The 17,212-nt window shown below is 23.1% G+C and overlaps 2 protein-coding genes across 5 annotated transcripts in view; both read left to right on the forward strand.

Moving 5' to 3' along the window:
• LOC122538052 (carnitine O-palmitoyltransferase 1, liver isoform) overlaps positions 1-6,754 on the forward strand; it is a 26,162-nt gene extending 19,408 nt beyond the window's left edge. For 2 of the 3 annotated variants that reach the window (XM_043671786.1, XM_043671785.1), the window contains exons 7-15: positions 631-835; positions 904-1,011; positions 1,089-1,114; positions 2,783-2,848; positions 4,947-5,061; positions 5,291-5,560; positions 6,127-6,276; positions 6,352-6,561; positions 6,643-6,754. In XM_043671786.1, coding sequence (XP_043527721.1) covers positions 631-835; positions 904-1,011; positions 1,089-1,114; positions 2,783-2,848; positions 4,947-5,061; positions 5,291-5,560; positions 6,127-6,276; positions 6,352-6,561; positions 6,643-6,747 — 1,255 coding nt within the window. In that variant the 3' untranslated portion in view covers positions 6,748-6,754. Of the gene's footprint in view, positions 1-630; positions 836-903; positions 1,012-1,088; positions 1,115-2,782; positions 2,849-3,242; positions 3,306-4,946; positions 5,062-5,290; positions 5,561-6,126; positions 6,277-6,351; positions 6,562-6,642 lie in introns of all 3 variants that reach the window. The other variant, XM_043671787.1, reaches the window with a different exon arrangement.
• Positions 6,755-10,290: 3,536 nt separating this feature from the next.
• Positions 10,291-15,251, forward strand: LOC122538055 (protein SET). Of its 2 annotated transcripts, none has more exons than XM_043671792.1 (5): positions 10,291-10,674; positions 11,291-11,480; positions 12,350-12,555; positions 12,701-12,962; positions 13,067-15,251. In XM_043671792.1, the coding sequence occupies exons 1-5, from the start codon at positions 10,417-10,419 to the stop codon at positions 13,090-13,092; spliced, it is 942 nt and encodes a 313-aa protein (XP_043527727.1). In that variant the 5' UTR covers positions 10,291-10,416; the 3' UTR covers positions 13,093-15,251. The 2 variants fall into 2 exon arrangements, with proteins under 2 accessions (XP_043527727.1, XP_043527728.1); XM_043671793.1 differs by having other exon boundaries at positions 10,292-10,674; positions 12,359-12,555.
• The last annotated feature ends 1,961 nt before the right edge of the window (positions 15,252-17,212 follow it).

Genomic DNA, 17,212 nt, shown 5'->3' on the forward strand with positions numbered 1-17,212 from the left:
GTTATTGATCAAGCTTTCGATATCCCTTAATTGGAATCTAGATATACGTATTATTCAATTAAAATACTCGATGAGATCTTTCTATTTGGATATCTAGGTGCTCGAAAAATTGATATTCGAAATTTAAATATCTGAATCATTAGAACCATTTTCCAACCACAACAGTGATAGTAGTCATATGTAGCTGGGTTATCGCTGGTTTTGAATCGACATTTCATATGTTGACATTTGTAACAATAACGTAATTGATTTCAAATTTGTCGCAAAACATTTGCCAACAGAGTTAAGCAAAAAATTAATCAACGATTAAACTTTTTCAATAATCTTTAATCGTAATTAATGATTATGTTGCAACTTTAACTGTTAATCACAAATAATAATTAATTTTCTTAATAATTAATTCTTTAGTCGTTTATCTTATGAATAATATATGATTAATTATCAATTTACAATATTTTTTAAATTTCAATTTCAAGTTTAACGAAGTTTATAATATGAACAAGTTGTTATTTTATTTTTCTTATTATAAATAAATCATTGAATATATCATTAAAAATCAATATTTTAAATATTTTAAATATTTATAAAATAAGTAAAATATTTATAACTATATATTATATCTTGTTTTAGACAAATGCAACAAATTTTGGATGATAAATCAGAACCATCAGAAGGTGAAGAAAAATTGGCTGCTTTAACAGCTGGTGAAAGAACTGCATGGGCAATAGCTAGAGAAGAATTTTTCTCAAAAGGAGTAAATAAAATATCTTTAGATCTCATTGAAAAAGCAGCATTTATAGTTACATTGGATGATATACCATATATATATGATCCAGTAAGTAAAAAGTAAAATTGTATGTTTTGTAAACATGTGTCACATTTATAACTTTTATATATTACTAGGAAAACCCAGACAAATTAGACCAGTATGGTCGAATTTTATTGCATGGTAATGGATATGATAGATGGTTCGATAAATCCTTTACTTTGTGTATAGGCAGTAATGGTAGAGTAAGTAATATTGTAATATTGTTTCAAAATAATAAAATACAATTTATAAATAATTATCAAATATTGTTAATTTGCAGACTGGTTTTAATGCAGAACATTCATGGTGAGTTTTCATATCAAACTATTTAAAGAATAAGAATGTGGTTAAACTATATAAATAAATAAGCAGTAAATAAAAAAATAATTTAAAGAAAGATGATCTGTAATGAAATGAGTAGTATATTATTGAAATATAGAGTAGTATATAGAAAGTGTGGATAAGTGCATAAAAATTCATAAAAAAATTTTTTCAAAATTGTTATTTTTAATTTTCACGAACATGGAAATTATTATTCTTAAAATTCCTAAAATTTACTGCTAACATCTATTATTTAGAATGTTTTTATTAGTGTACAATATGAAAATTCAATCGTTTTGTACATTGCTTCATCCTTCTTCCTGAAATTTTTTAACTATTTATAAATAGTTGCCTTCTTCAATGTTTTCTCATCATATACATATATATGTATCACATTTGTTATATCAATCTATGATATTTGTTCGAATTTTACAAGAGATTTGATATTAATACGTTAAAAAATCTTCAGACAGTTATTAATTCTTCGAATAATAGTATGTATAATAAAACGTTAGTATTTCAATACATACAAACGATCTGTCACAATAAAATTGACAAGTAAACATCATTTTTTCGTCTAAATTTCTGCAATATTATTATTATAAAAGAAAAAACCATAAAAGTTCTTTATCCACATTTTGTATAATATTTTAATCATATTTTTCTAATATAAAGTAAATATTTTTTATTAATGTCAATTAAATTTTTATAATAATGATAAATGTGAAAATATTTCCATTATGATCTCGTCTTATAATATTTTGTATACGAATGATATATAGTCACTTTCGAAAGTCTCGATACGCATAAAAAATCCATTTTTATTAAATAAAATATATATAATAATGTATATGATACATTTATAATAAAAGCAATAATAAAACAGCTTTTAGTTATCTTTACAAACAATAAATTCAATTATAGAGAAGTTTTGCAGTATTCTATCTTAATAAAAATGTGTTTTTTATGAAGCTCATAAAAGTTTTTGCGAATAATTCTATATTAAAGAAAGAAAGAAGGAAAGAAATTTCGTTTATTATTATTTTGATATCAGTAATATTGAAATTTAGCTTATTTGATCTTCGTATGTAAAATTAAATTGCCATTTAGGATCCATATAAAGTGTTAATACAAATTCAAAAAATCATAGTTCTTTAACAATAATATCGCAATCGTATTTTGTTAAACGAAGCTATGAAGAGATCTATGCAGTTAAATGATGAGTAAAATTATTACATAAAACTATAAAATATAAATTCTGTACTATATATAAAAATGTAAATTTTATTTATTAGTCATTATTTAATATAAATTTTTATATATACATTTGTAAATACTGCTAATAATATTTAATACTACTAATAACACTTATTAGCAAATAAATAAAAATACAGTAAAAACCTTTATAAATTTAAATATTCTAAATATTCTAAGTAAAATTTTGATTTATATATGTAATACTTTATATGGATCATGAATGACATTGTCATATATTTCTATAATCTCTTATTTGAGGATTAGTAATTATTGTCATATATTTCTATAATCTCTTATTTGAGGAAAGGTAATCAGTTGCCTATTAGTAGTTCATTTTAAACATTAAAAAAAATCATGACATATTGAAATTGATACATAATGAAAAGTAATGAGCAGGGCAGATGCTGCAGTGATGTCACATTTATGGGAGTACGTGATATCTCAGGAAATTACCAATAGAGAGTAAGAAAGTTAAATAAGAAATAATTTTTAGGGTGGTGGTTACTTTTTTTGCTTTTATTCTCTTTAAAAACTAATTATAATACATTACTTATTTAAAGCTGATTAAGAAATTAAAAAAAATTTATTTAACATAAGTTAAGTACTTTTGCACAATGTATGTTCTTATTTTCAAAAATATTTTTTTAAAAGTATTATTTTTTTAATATTAATTTCAATATGCATTTTGTATAAGTCTTAATAATAGAGATAGATCTTTGAAAATCTATAAATATTTTATCATTCCTTTTTTCTACTTCATAAACATATCTTTGTTATTTTTTTTTTTCTTAATTAATAGAATTTTAATATCTTTATGCATAGAATGATTTAAATAATTTTATTTATAATATGCTAGGGCTGATGCACCTATTATGGGATCTCTATGGGAATATGTTATCGCTAATGATGTGGAAATGGGGTAATTGTTTTTTTCATATTTCTCTGCTTTTAATTATATAAAAAATATTCTTCTATAATATTCTACCATTTAAAACTAACTTGTATCTAATGAACGCCTTTTTCTATGTATACATTCCACTGTAAAAAAATAACAAAATTTAGTGTTTCTCTAATTTCGATGTAATTAATACTCGGTGGTTCACATAACTTGCTCATCTTGAATAAGGTATGCATTGTGTAAAAAAATTTTTTTATACAAAAGTTGCATGATTTTAACATTCTGTGGTGCATGTATTTTTATATATATATATATATATAATAGAGGCGTTTTAAAAATTTCGAGATCATCTCCACTTTTTTAAATAGAATGATATATTTTTTTATGCGTTAATCGATATGGCTCCATATTCTCGAAAAAGTACTAACTTATGTATGTCAAAAAATTATCAGTTTAAAAGATATTTTAACTTTAATTTTGTAAAATCTATTACATAAAAGACAAAGAAAGATAAGAACAGTATTCTTTTTTCATATTGTTCAAAAATTCAAATATATTTAATACATTTTGAAATTCGATTTTCTCGAAAATGAAACGTCATATGGAAAATTTCCTTCTTTTCCTATTTTTTCTTTAATAAACTTTTAATGAATTTAGCATTTTTCTTTTCGAAGTTTCTTATATGTACAACAAATAGATAATAAATATTTTTGCAATATCTGAAGATATCTTTTTATGTAGAGTATACAGTGAGTGATCTGTTAACGAACATAATCCGTTCAAAAACAATGTTCGCTATCCAAATTGTTCGTTAACCGATCATCGATGGCAGTAAGATGCAGTTCTACAAATCTTACACACAGCGTCACGGTGTGAAGTGTTCGTTATTCGAACATAAAAATCTTTCACGAAAGTCTGTTGCCTGATCTGTTCGTAGTCCGAGATGTTTGTTAACCGATCATCCACTATATGTATATATTATATATTAACTCTTGCTAGTAAATATATAATATATATTGCAATTTTTTAAAAATAAATCATTAAACAATGTAATTACGTCATCATCATTAAACAATTAATGCTTTTTTCATTTATTAATCTAACTAGTAGAGAATACCAATTTAGTAATTCAAACTTTTACAATTAAGGTAATGACTTCCTTAATAAGTCATATTTTCTTATCATTATATTTGCAATTTGAACGAAATTAAAATTATGTTTTATACCAATTATGTAATTTATCCTACATATTTGTAAATTGAGAAAAATACAGTAAATACAATGAGTTACATAATAAGAACTTAAACTATTTGAAATTTTTTTCATTTTATAAAACTAAATAATTAAAAATAAATTATATTTTTATTAGCCTTTAGAATATTAAAAGTCTTTAAAAACTCAAATGATCATTATTCTCAATTTATGTACATAGTTTAATGATTCATACATTAATATCTTTTTCTTTTTTTTTTTTAAAGATATTGGAGATTTATTATGTAATTGTATTACATATTATTTGCATTTGTATAAAATATTAAAAGTCATATATTTTAATTTCTTATGCAAGTATTATTTACTAATGCATGTGCCTCATATATTTAGAATAAAATTTTGTATCTTTTTCATGTTGTATATTTTGAAAAATTCATTATTCAAATATAGATATAAAGAAGATGGATATAATAAAGGAGTATCAGAATTCACACCTCCACCTCCTGTTCGACTTCAATGGAATTTAAATCCAGACTGCATAGCTGCAATTGAAGAATCAAATCAAGTAAGAGTCATGAAATTAAAAAACTTTGCCTCATACATTTACAGTTGATTAATCAATAACTAAAATACTATAGTTTATATTTGGTAAAATATGATAGTAATAATAGATATGGTTTGAATTATTAAAACTTTTAATGAAACCACTTTCTATTTATTTTATACAATAAAAAAATATCATGTAATTATATTAAAACATTATGTTGAGTATATTCTTAATTATTTTTTAATAGGTTGCACAAAATTTATTAAATGATGTTGAATTACGCATTTATGTACATAATGCCTATGGTAAAGGATTTATGAAAATTAATTCAATGTCACCGGATGCATACATACAAATGGCCTTACAGTTAGCATATTTCCGTGATTCTGGAAAATTTAATTTAACTTATGAAGCTTCTATGACTAGACTATTTCGAGAAGGAAGAACAGAAACTGTGAGACCATGTACAATTGAATCTACGAATTGGGTGAAAGCAATGGAGAGTGAAAATGCAACTGTAAGTAATTCTATAAAATTTATTAGAAGGGCCGTATGTCGATTAACTATCGTTTTAGATTATAATGTTCCAAAGTGACAAAATTCGAATACTATTTAAATTTTGCATATTATCCAAGGATTCAATTTTTCAAATTTTCTATTTCAAAACATTTATTCAGATTTCAAACACATTTTTTGAAAAAATAGTTTTTTCAAAAGCAATCCTTTAATTTTATTCGCTATTATATATCTAATATATATGTTATAATATAATGTAGTATATGTAATATATAAGTTCTATTTCTATAACAAAAATTTATTGCTTGTGATTTCATATTAATTTCTAATATTTTTCATATTCTTTATTGAACATTATCTTTTATAAAAATGCTAAAATAAATTCCTTAACATATAATTAATAAAAAAATTAAGAATAAAACGAAGCTAATTAATAAATAATTATATATTCACAATGTAATTATACATCACATTATAAAATTATATAAATATTTATAACATATTTTGTAAACAGTTAGTTAAAAATTAGTTTGTTATTATATGATTTATTTTTTATTTTTGTTACAGATTGAAACTAAATATAATTTATTGATAGCAGCAGCAAAGCAACATCAAAAAGGTTATCAAGATGCTATGTGTGGTAAAGGAATAGATAGACACTTATTTTGTTTATATGTAGTATCAAAATATTTAGAAGTAGATTCTCCCTTCTTGAAGGTAATGTTCATAAGAAAAAGATATTATTATATGATTCTTTTTTTAGAGATGTGTAAAGAGAATTTTTGCTTTTAGGAAGTTTTAAGTGAACCATGGAAATTATCTACTTCACAAACTCCACATGGTCAAACTTCACTAATAAATTTGAAAAAAAATCCAAACTGTATCTCTGCAGGAGGGGGTTTTGGTCCTGTAGCTGATGACGGTTATGGAGTTTCTTATATTATCGCTGGCGAAAATCTTGTATTTTTCCATATTTCATGCAAACGTAATTCTCCAGAAACAGTAAATATATAAATCATTATTATATAATTAATTAAATAATTAATACAGCTAAAATATGTATATAATTGAAACTATTTTTAGAATGCAGCTAGATTTGCGAAACAAATAGAAAGAGCATTAGCTGATATGAAGAACCTGTTTCTTGCAAGAAAGAAATTGCAAGCTGAAAAGAATGGTTCTACGTAATCATTTTACAAAGAAACCTGCAGTTGCAATATACTAATGAAAAATTGTGATTTCAATCTTCTTTTTTGAGATATTTTAAGATGATTCTTTTATATATACAAAATATTTTGTAAGGTTGTTTGTAAAAGGAATACTAAATAGAAACTAACTAGAAGTAAGAACAAAAAAAACTAAATATGCAAAATCAGAAATGCAAAATGCAAAATGCAAAATATTTTAATATACTTAAAATTTACTAATTTTGTAAATTAAACATTAATATTTTGTACTAGTGTATATTTAAAAAGCACAAAATTTAATTATATTTTTATAATGAATATTTATAGGAAAAATTTTTTAATAGAAGTTTATCAATTACATATAATAATAATTAAGAAATTATATCATAAAATGTTTAAAAAAGTGTGTTTAAGATATATTGCTATTTTTATATTTTTTACTTTCAGATAAATTTTTATAAATGAAAAATAGATAAAATCTTCAAATTTATTAAAGATAAAACATTTAATGTTACAAATCATTCACTATTAAATGTTCAATATCTTCTATACATTAGAAAGTTTAAATTCTTCCAATACATCGTATACATACTGGTCTTTTATATGATACATAAACATATAAAATAGGTAATAAAATAATATTATAGTGACCTAACCTTTAAAAATCAATTCTAATTATTATATTCAATATCTATAGAATTGTTAGTGAAATTGTTAAAAATTGCGAATAGGTTATATAAATTGTTGTTAATATTAAAATACTGTTAGTATTGCAGCAAAATTAATCAATAATTACTATTTTTATATTTTAATTCTAATAATTAAAATTATTATAAGTATTTTTATATTAACAACACATTATTTCTAATACAATGTAATCATATTAGTAATTAGTTTTAAAATATATTAGATAATATGCCATAGGTCAATATCTGCAACCTATCAATGCAAAATTTTAATGTTATAAGTAGTATAAAATATATATACATATATGTATAATGTACTATTCATTTTACTGTATCCTTGTTAAAATTATATTTCAAGGTATTGGTGCTTTTATAACTTTACTACTGAACTTTATAACTTTATAATTTTGAAATAAATATATTATTCTATTTGATGTATACAGGAAAAAAATTAAATATATAATAATAAAGTATAACTTTGTATTATATATTTCGCATACTTACATACTTTATATGTGTAATAATTGAATAGTTGTAAACAAAAAAGAAAAGAAATGTATTAATGATAAATGAAATTATATCTTTCAAAACACCTGAAGTCTGAAGTAATTAGTAACTATATTTTATACAAAACTTATTCATGTACAGGCAATACAAAAAAATACACTAACCTTTCCCATTCCCACAAAATATTTTATTAATTATTTTAAAATACATTAGAAATAAGTATCATTTATTGCAAAGATGTATTGCATATTGCACATTAAATATTGAAGATTTTCTATTATACAACTATTAAAACTGAAGTTTATAAATTACAAACTATACGCGTTTCCTTGGAAAAAGTATTCCAAAACTATATTTTTTGGCATTGTATTATGTTTGTATGTTGGTAGAGTTATTTTATAGAATATAATCAACATTGTATATATAGAATTTTTAGTAGCTGAATTTAAACAAAAATATTGTATTGAATCTCTGATTTATAATATACTGTAATTATATTAATTTATTAATATAAATGTACAAATACATTAAAAGCACATAAACAATATTTACTTATCAATTTTTACTATATGTCATACTTATAATTATTTTATTTATTTTTTAATTTCATTTCAAATAACTACATTTAGAAAATAAAAAGTTTTTAAATATTATAATTATCTCTTAAAAAATTAAAACAAAATAAAATAAAAAAGAATTTAGTTTGCCAATGAAAATCTTCAATTCAGATATAATTCATAATTATAATTTATAATTATATCTATAATTTATTTTTCATTTACGCCGTTTTTAATATAGTTATATAACATGTAATAATCGATAAATGTTTATAAATATTCTACGTGATAATGTTTTAATTTATTTTACAATTGTTATTTACAAATAAAACAGTACATTAATATTGTTTTATGTTGTCAAATATATGATATACATTATCAAATATAGACCATATTAAATATTTGTTTATTGTTATCTGTGCATGTACATATGTATGTATATAATACACGCTTAACTGTATGATTTTCATTTACATACATATGTTACAATATCGATATAAAATATGAATATTAAATCGAAAATATCAAAATATATTACTACATATACTTGTATGTACGTAATAATTATACTGATTCAAGTGAAAATAAATATATACATATGTACATATGCATTTAAAATGTTCGTATGACCATTATATCTTTATAATTTATAGTAAAATGGTTTATAATAATAATTTATTAATATTTTATTGTTGACATAGATATAAGTCTAAAATTAAATATAAATATAAATTCTCATATAACTCAGTTGGCCTTATAATCTTATTACAATACAAAAAAAAATGAATTACTGTACCGTCATTGAGGTTAAATATTTATAAAAATTATGTAATTAGAGTAAAGAATGAATTTTCATAAATTCATTTTTTATGTATTGAATCGTCGTTCATTACGTGTTGAAAATATAATTTTTTTCTTTTACTACATTTGATTAACAAACTGTATGTTGTCAACTTTAATTAATCCATTTGGTACGTAATAATCTATTTTTTGTTTATTATTTACTATTTTGTTCCGAAATAATTAAAAGTAAGAAAATAGAAATTAAAAGAATTAAGAATATAGAAATAAAAAAAATTCGTTTAATGAATTGAGTTTCTTCAAATCTGAATATTTTATGTTATGTACTACAATATGTGTGTGTCATTACAGAAATTAAAGTAGATATAATCTCGTAACCACAAATTTTAACTACTCTCTTGTTTTTATTATTTTTTCTATACTATAAATATATAAATAAATTTATTTTTTCTTCTATAAAAACGGGCACATATATGAGTATATTGTATTTTATACATAATTAAAACACTAAATATCAAATATTATTTTTTTACAACATACATATGTAATAAAATAAAAAGATATGTTGTATTTATATATTTCATTATTGTATAATTAATAGTAAAACGTCTATGTCATTTCTATAGATTTTATTAAACTTTTCTATAAATTCTAATCATATTTTTAAATTATTATTTTAAGTTAACATAATATAAAGTGAATGTAAACGACATTTTATATCTGCTTCTATATCAAATATATTTATGGCAAGCGATATTTTTGTTACAGTAATGTAAGTTAGAGTTCAGTTATGTTATTTTATACTTTCAGTATTTTGAAATAAAAATACGCACATTCAAAAAAAGAAATAATCTTAAAATTTTAAAATATAAAATATGAAATGATGTGAAATGAAAAATATGTAACAGAAACAAAGTGTTACAACTTTTTTCGTCTAGTGACGTTTTAAGTAATATAGTTGCGCATCTAGATAGGCTGCGAAACTTATGGCTGTAGTTTAGCTTGCTTACGCGCCGCGAATTCGTGACACGAGCTGCACGAGGGTGACGAACGCGGAGTGAGTGCGTACTGAAAATAAACAGAGAGTAGTGGTGTGGTGACAAGAGCGCGGGTCGAACGATGGCTTCGCCGAACAAGAAGGCTAAGGAAATAGAGGATCCAGGTTCGGGCGAGGGTGTTGAGTCACGCGATTACGATATTGAAATACAAAAGACACTCGAAGAGATTGACGGGTGTCAGAATCAAATCGATGGCCTCAATGAGAAGGCCAGCGACGAAATCCTCGAAGTTGAGAAGAAGTATAATAAGTTGCGTAAGCCCTATTTCCAAAAGCGAAATGACATTATCAAGAGGATACCTAATTTTTGGGTTACTGCTGTATCCTTTCATACGATGACATTATGGTTTCGCTAATAATAGTTACTAATATATCTTTGACGTTTCTCGACAATGCCGGCGTCCACCGGCGCTAGTCGCCATCTTGCTTACTTGTATACGTATACGAGTATGTATGTATAACTACATGCGGTCACGCGGAATGCAATATAAATTTATCTTTATAAAAAATTATTTCATATTATCGTTGTTCTAGCATGTTTCATCACTTTAAATACATGTGTGTCCAATTTTTCCTTTATGATATATTTTTGTTATACATTATAATTTACACATACTTTGATGTAAATATTTACTTCTTTCGTGATGTTATATGTTTATAATTTCAACCTATTAAATAATACTTTCGCACATCTTTTGCCTTGTACATAGCTATATTTAATTTATATTCAATATTATGTTAAAATAGTAAGACATAAAAGTTGTCATAAACTTTTACATTACAAAACATAGTAGTAAAACGTAAAATATAAGTCGTTAATAATATAAACATTATAATATATGATATTATATATTATAAATGATTAAATATGATAAATTGTAATATTGAGAAAAGTGTTACGATATATCAAAGTAGATTTCCTTATTAAGTATGTAGTTCGTAAACAATAAGGAAATAGCAGAAATATTAGAAGAAGATGAAGAAGATGCTCTTCGATTTTTAAATAAATTGGAAGTTGAAGAATTTGAGGATATTAAGTCTGGTTATAGAATTAATTTTCATTTTGATGAAAACCCATATTTTGAAAACAATGTCCTTACAAAGGAATTCCATCTAGGTTCTTCTGGTGAGCACATTTCTAAATCTAAAATTCCATTAAAATCATTTTTTATGTGAGCTGTTCATTTGTCAAAAGAATTAACTCCAACAAAAGTAAAAAGTAATGAAGTAGATAAAATACATCTCTACATTCTTTTTTAAGTATTTCTTTTAAAATTTAAACTCAAATAAATATTATAGGATACATTAATAGAGGCATAACTTCTATTTAACAAGATTCATAAAATAAATAACATTAACTTTTGAAATAATTCATTTGTTATAGCTAAAAGAATTTTTGTCATTTAGGAGCATTCAGTGATTAAGGAAATTTTTTTCAAATATATAAAATTAATCAATCAAGAATTTTAGCACTAAAATATAAAATATAATCACTTGGACCTTTGAATGGCTCATATACTATTGCTTTAATTATATTATAATATTTAATTATATTATAATTTTGCTCGTATCATTTATTATTACATTTAAAAGTATTATTTTTTATATATTCATAAATTTTTAATAAATTTTTAAATGTTATTAATTCATAGAATAATATTAATTTATTTAATTAATTTAAAATATTATATATTAATTGGAATATATAATATTATATATAATATATAAATTCATAAAATCGGGATATATACAATATAGATCACATTTTACGTATGATTGATTAAATAAAATAAAATTATATTTGTATAGAATCAAAAATTATTTCTAAATATTTCTTTAATAAGGTTAATATTTAATATTTAATATAATAGAAAGAATTAAATGTATTATGTTATTTATGATTTTAACATTAATAATTTTTGAAGAATTTGCAAGTAAAAATTAAATTCTTTGTTGAATAATCATAGTTTTGATGTATCTCCTGCTTTTTTGCAGGAGATCCAGCATCTCAAAGTACACCTATACGTTGGAAAGATGGTGCAGATTTAACAAAAAGAGCAAAAACCAAAGCCCCATTAAAAGGTCGTAAAAGGCCATTAAAGCACAGGTCATTTTTTGATTGGTTTACGGATCATGGAGATCCAAGTTCAGATGAAATAGCAGAATTAATCAAAGATGATATGTGGCCTAATCCATTACAGGTAATTATTAATTATTAATTATTTATACTATAATCAAAGAAAAAGATCTATTATTATTTGAAATTTATTATAATATATTTTATAATAATATTTGAACTTTATCGTAAGAAATTTGATTTTTATATTCAAAATTATTTGATTTCAGTATTATTTGGCGCCCGATATGGATGTTGAAAATGGTATTGAAGGTGATGGTGAAGATTGCGATACAGAAGAAGAGGAAGAGGAAGAAGATGGTGGAGGAGATGAAGGTGATGAAGCAGGTGAAGTTGAAGAAGGAGACGATAGCATAGTTGTCGTCGAAGATGTAGATGAAGACGATGAGGAAGAAGAGGCTGTGAATGATGAAGATGATGGAGTAAATGAAGAGGATGATTTATTGGTAGATGATGAAGTAGATCGTGAAGGTATAAATGATTTTTTTTCTTCTGTTTAATATTGTATTATAATAAATTTATATTACGTAATTTTCTAAGAACTAATTAATTTAAAATTAATATTTGTGCTACAGATGGTGAGGGAGAAGAACCAGAATAGAAATAAAGTTGGTTTTTCATAACATTGGTTACAGTCTAGATACTAAAAGGGAATCGCTAAAAATACACATCAAGTTGATTGAAAATAAATAAAGTTTGCAGGACTGAAAATATTGAGCCATATGAATAAACCTCAGGACAATTGGGAAATAAAGTAGAAAACAGAATTTAATAGACCTAATTGTTTTCGACATTAAAAGAAATTGTACATAAAAGTACGATGCTTTTTCAATTATCGAAACAAAGAAAAGATTATCTGAGATAAATTAGTTAGATTTGCACTTTGTTCTAAAATTGTACCGGAATATAGTATAAATTCCTTAATTATATTCATATGGCCTAGTCATTCTCTATATAATAAGTATACGATGAAGAACATCTGCTCCTCTTCATCGTGATACAACTACATTAAGGAAAGAATAAATTATAAGGTATAGCGAAATAGTGGACAGGTGTTCTTTTTTCGTCTTGTTTTGTCACAAAAATATATTCCATCGCATTACTTCCAGAACGAGGTGTTTCAAATATTGAGAGTGACAGTATGGTAATTGTAAATTCGGATACATGTTTAATGTTTATTATAGAGGTTTTTTAAAATGGTAAAATGATACATTTATTAAAAATTGTAATTTATTACTAAAACATACTTATGAATTATCGATGTCATAGTTACAATTTGTTTAATGCTTTAGAAATGCAAAACAAGTAATAATAAATTACTATATATTTTCAATAATTGAATTTACTTTAAATGTCAATTGAAAACATATCGTGAAATATAGTAATGTGTACAAAGCATTACACATTATAAAATATAATTCATATTTTTTTTACAAATTATTATAATTTTATCATATATACGATGTAACATTACAAATTCATATTATTTGAAACTATAAAACACTTTTATGAAGTTCTTTTCATCATGTATCATGTTATGATTTTTATATCGATAATAATAGATTAATGTTTTATATATAAAATATAAATTTAATGTTATATGTACATATTAAGTTTATCATTGATTGAAGTGGACTAATATTTTAAACTTAATTAAATTTTCATATTTTTTACATATAGGTAAAATATAAGAAGTTCATTGTTTTAATGTATTCTTTTGTAATTTTTGAAAATGTACCACACTAAAATTTGATGATATTGCATGGTATGATAAAATATCATATTCAGTATATGAATTTATATATAAATACGACTTAATTAAATTTAGTATAATGCAATCAGTAAATATAGAAAAATCCATTATTTTAGTAAATATTCATTATGGCTTTATTTAGTTGATCAAGAATTAATACTTGTCACACTCAAAATGAAAATGAAGGCCACCTCGTTCTTCTTCTTCCAGATTTTACATCATAAATTTTTCACTTTCGCGAAGAAAAAAATATATCAAACGTTTTTCATGCATAATTTCGACACATACTTTTAACTCTAACGGCACTTTTATACATTATTGTTAACGCGTCAAAGGTGAAGTTAGAATTAGGAGTAGTTATAATTCTGTTATATTTCCTGCGGTGTGCCAACCGAGAGCACATTGCGATCAATTTTAGATTTTAGTGCAAATAAACGTTCTATTGAAAGATCTGATTAGCGTTTCCTCTGGAGTCTAGGAAAAATCAAATAATTACATCATTCAAAATAAATAACATGCAATTATATCTGATTTAATTACTTAAAACTATGGAAGGAACATGTTTTTAAGTAAAACCTATTTATTAGGATAAAACAGTTTCGATTTAAGAAAGCTCTTTCGATTAACACAAAATTGTTATGATATTGAAAATCTCTTAGAATAAGATTCCTATTTTTGTACTGAATATTTAAAGATTAGCAAAGTAAGCAATTATTTGATTCTTCCTAGAAAACGATAAGGTACGCTTATCTGCGACGTATTCTGTCATAATTATCAGCCAATGTCCTGAAGTAAAATATTCAATGTTAATGAAAATATGCGTTAATGTGACGTATTAGTCCTGCGTCGAGTTGACATATGGTCGCACAAAGGATACCTATGTCCGAGACAAGAGAATCAGAGTCAGACGAAGCTATAACAACTGGGTGTAAGAATCAATCGACGTACTCGTGTCACGCAATCATACAGTAAATGAACGAAATAAAGTTGTCAGTTTGAGATAGGAATGAGTTTTTATATTTGAAACTAAAGTTACGCGAATACAAAAAAATTTTAATACGAGAAACGATTCAACAATTTACTTTTACAACTTTTACTTTTACAACATTACCCAAACAAAACACATTCAATATGATTGTATCAATTTTCAAGCACTGTCTTTGCACGAATTATCTTCTTATTTATTTTTATTGTATCATTTTTCGTTTGTCCGTAAAATTGTTTTTTAGAAATAGTACTCTTAATTTAAATTGCTACCTTAGGAAACATCTCTGATTTTCTTCCTTTCTAAGAACATAAAATTAAGTTTGTGAAATTGTATCAAAATTTATGCAATTGTTTGTACTAAAAAATAACGTATGACTTACGTTTTATGTTTATCTCTAGTTTAAATTGTAAAAATTTACAGAACAGTTGACAAAGAGATACAATGGAAAAAATGATAACAGATAATCGATTTACATGCTAGAAACATATATATGATAAACGTTTTGTATGATTTTTATTAAAACGTAAAAAATTCATTGAAAAAATACATTACGTTTTGTTGATGTATAAAGAATCAGAGATGTGACACTAAACGACGATTATCCGAACTAATTTCGGAAATTAATTATCCTTGATAATTAATATTTTAAATACTCAAGATAGAAACAGTAAACAGGGTGTTTCTCAAAGTACGATATGTTTGAAAAGTAAACAATTTCCAGGCCAAAAAAAAATACCCGTAATGTTTCGTAATGTTTCAGTATAAATATTACTTATAGTTTTACTTATATAGAAATTATTTTACATAGCAAAAATCCAATTAATCAATTAGATGAAGATCTACATACAAATAATATAAGTATTTATATGAAAAAATAAACCTGTTGTAGTAAATAAAACAAAAATAAGAATATTTTTAGTAGTTAATATTTTCGCAAATATTTTTATATACATTATATGTAAAACATACATATTAACCACGTATTTTTTTCTTTTTGTTTCTTTCGAAAAATTTGATGTATTTATTGTACTCTTATTCATTTCAATTATATGTCAATTGTACATTTGTGCTAGATAATGACCAATTTATTATAATATTTTTTCTTTCTGTATTTATCCATTTTTGTTTCTGTTACCATATTTTTTCGAAAGCGTAATGTAAGTTTCGTATCATCTGCAGAAAACATTACGTATGTAGAAAATGTAGTAGAAAAAGTTAGTTTTTATAATTCAAGTCCTATTTAAATGCTGTACATAAAATATCATGGAGTTATTGTACTCTGATAATTGAATTTCTTGTTTGGATAATCGACGTTTTTTTTACCATTTGAAAATGTCTTAATTTCTAGTAAATTTTGTTTAGATAAGTTAGAATAAACCATTTTTTTCAAATTAATAAATGATTATTGTACATCTATAAAAATTTGAAAAATAATTCTTTAAAATAACATGTATTTTCTACGAAGGCAGTAAGTTTTATTTTATTTTCTTACCTATTATATTGTAAAAAATTATGTTTGCGGAAATTGTTTTGCAATAGGTCATAATTTATTACGATATTAAACTTTATCATAATTTTTACCGTATTTTGTTTTGGATGTTACTCCATTAACCTCTCTGTCTATATACAATAACATTTTATTATTTCTAAAATAAAAATTTTAAAATATAATATGACAATTGAATTTATCGCTATTTTTGCGAATTCAATAATAATCAATTATATGTTTTAAACAATTATATAGAAATTTTGAATTAATATTTTATAAATAATTAGATAATTATATTAGTTAATAAATATTAATAGATAATTATATCAGTATATAAATATATAAAGATAATTATTACAGTTAATAAATAAGTAGATAATTATATCTATAATTTTTACTACAACTATAATGATAATAATATGTTAATATTTAATTCTTAATTATATATATATATATATATATTTATTTATATATATTTATATATTTATATA

Source organism: Frieseomelitta varia, unplaced genomic scaffold, assembly GCF_011392965.1.
Source record: "Frieseomelitta varia isolate USP_RPSP 00005682 unplaced genomic scaffold, Fvar_1.2 scaffold_954, whole genome shotgun sequence".
Classification (NCBI taxonomy): Eukaryota; Metazoa; Arthropoda; class Insecta; order Hymenoptera; family Apidae; genus Frieseomelitta; species Frieseomelitta varia.

Excerpts from the sequence above, each read along its gene's own strand:
- LOC122538055 (XM_043671792.1), top strand. The coding sequence starts at position 10,417 with ATGGCTTCGCCGAACAAGAAGGCTAAGGAAATAGAGGATCCAGGTTCG. Across the intron at positions 10,675-11,290 it reads CTAATTTTTGGGTTACTGCT|TTCGTAAACAATAAGGAAAT; the intron begins GTATCCTTTCAT and ends TTAAGTATGTAG. Across the intron at positions 11,481-12,349 it reads ATTCCATCTAGGTTCTTCTG|GAGATCCAGCATCTCAAAGT; the intron begins GTGAGCACATTT and ends GCTTTTTTGCAG.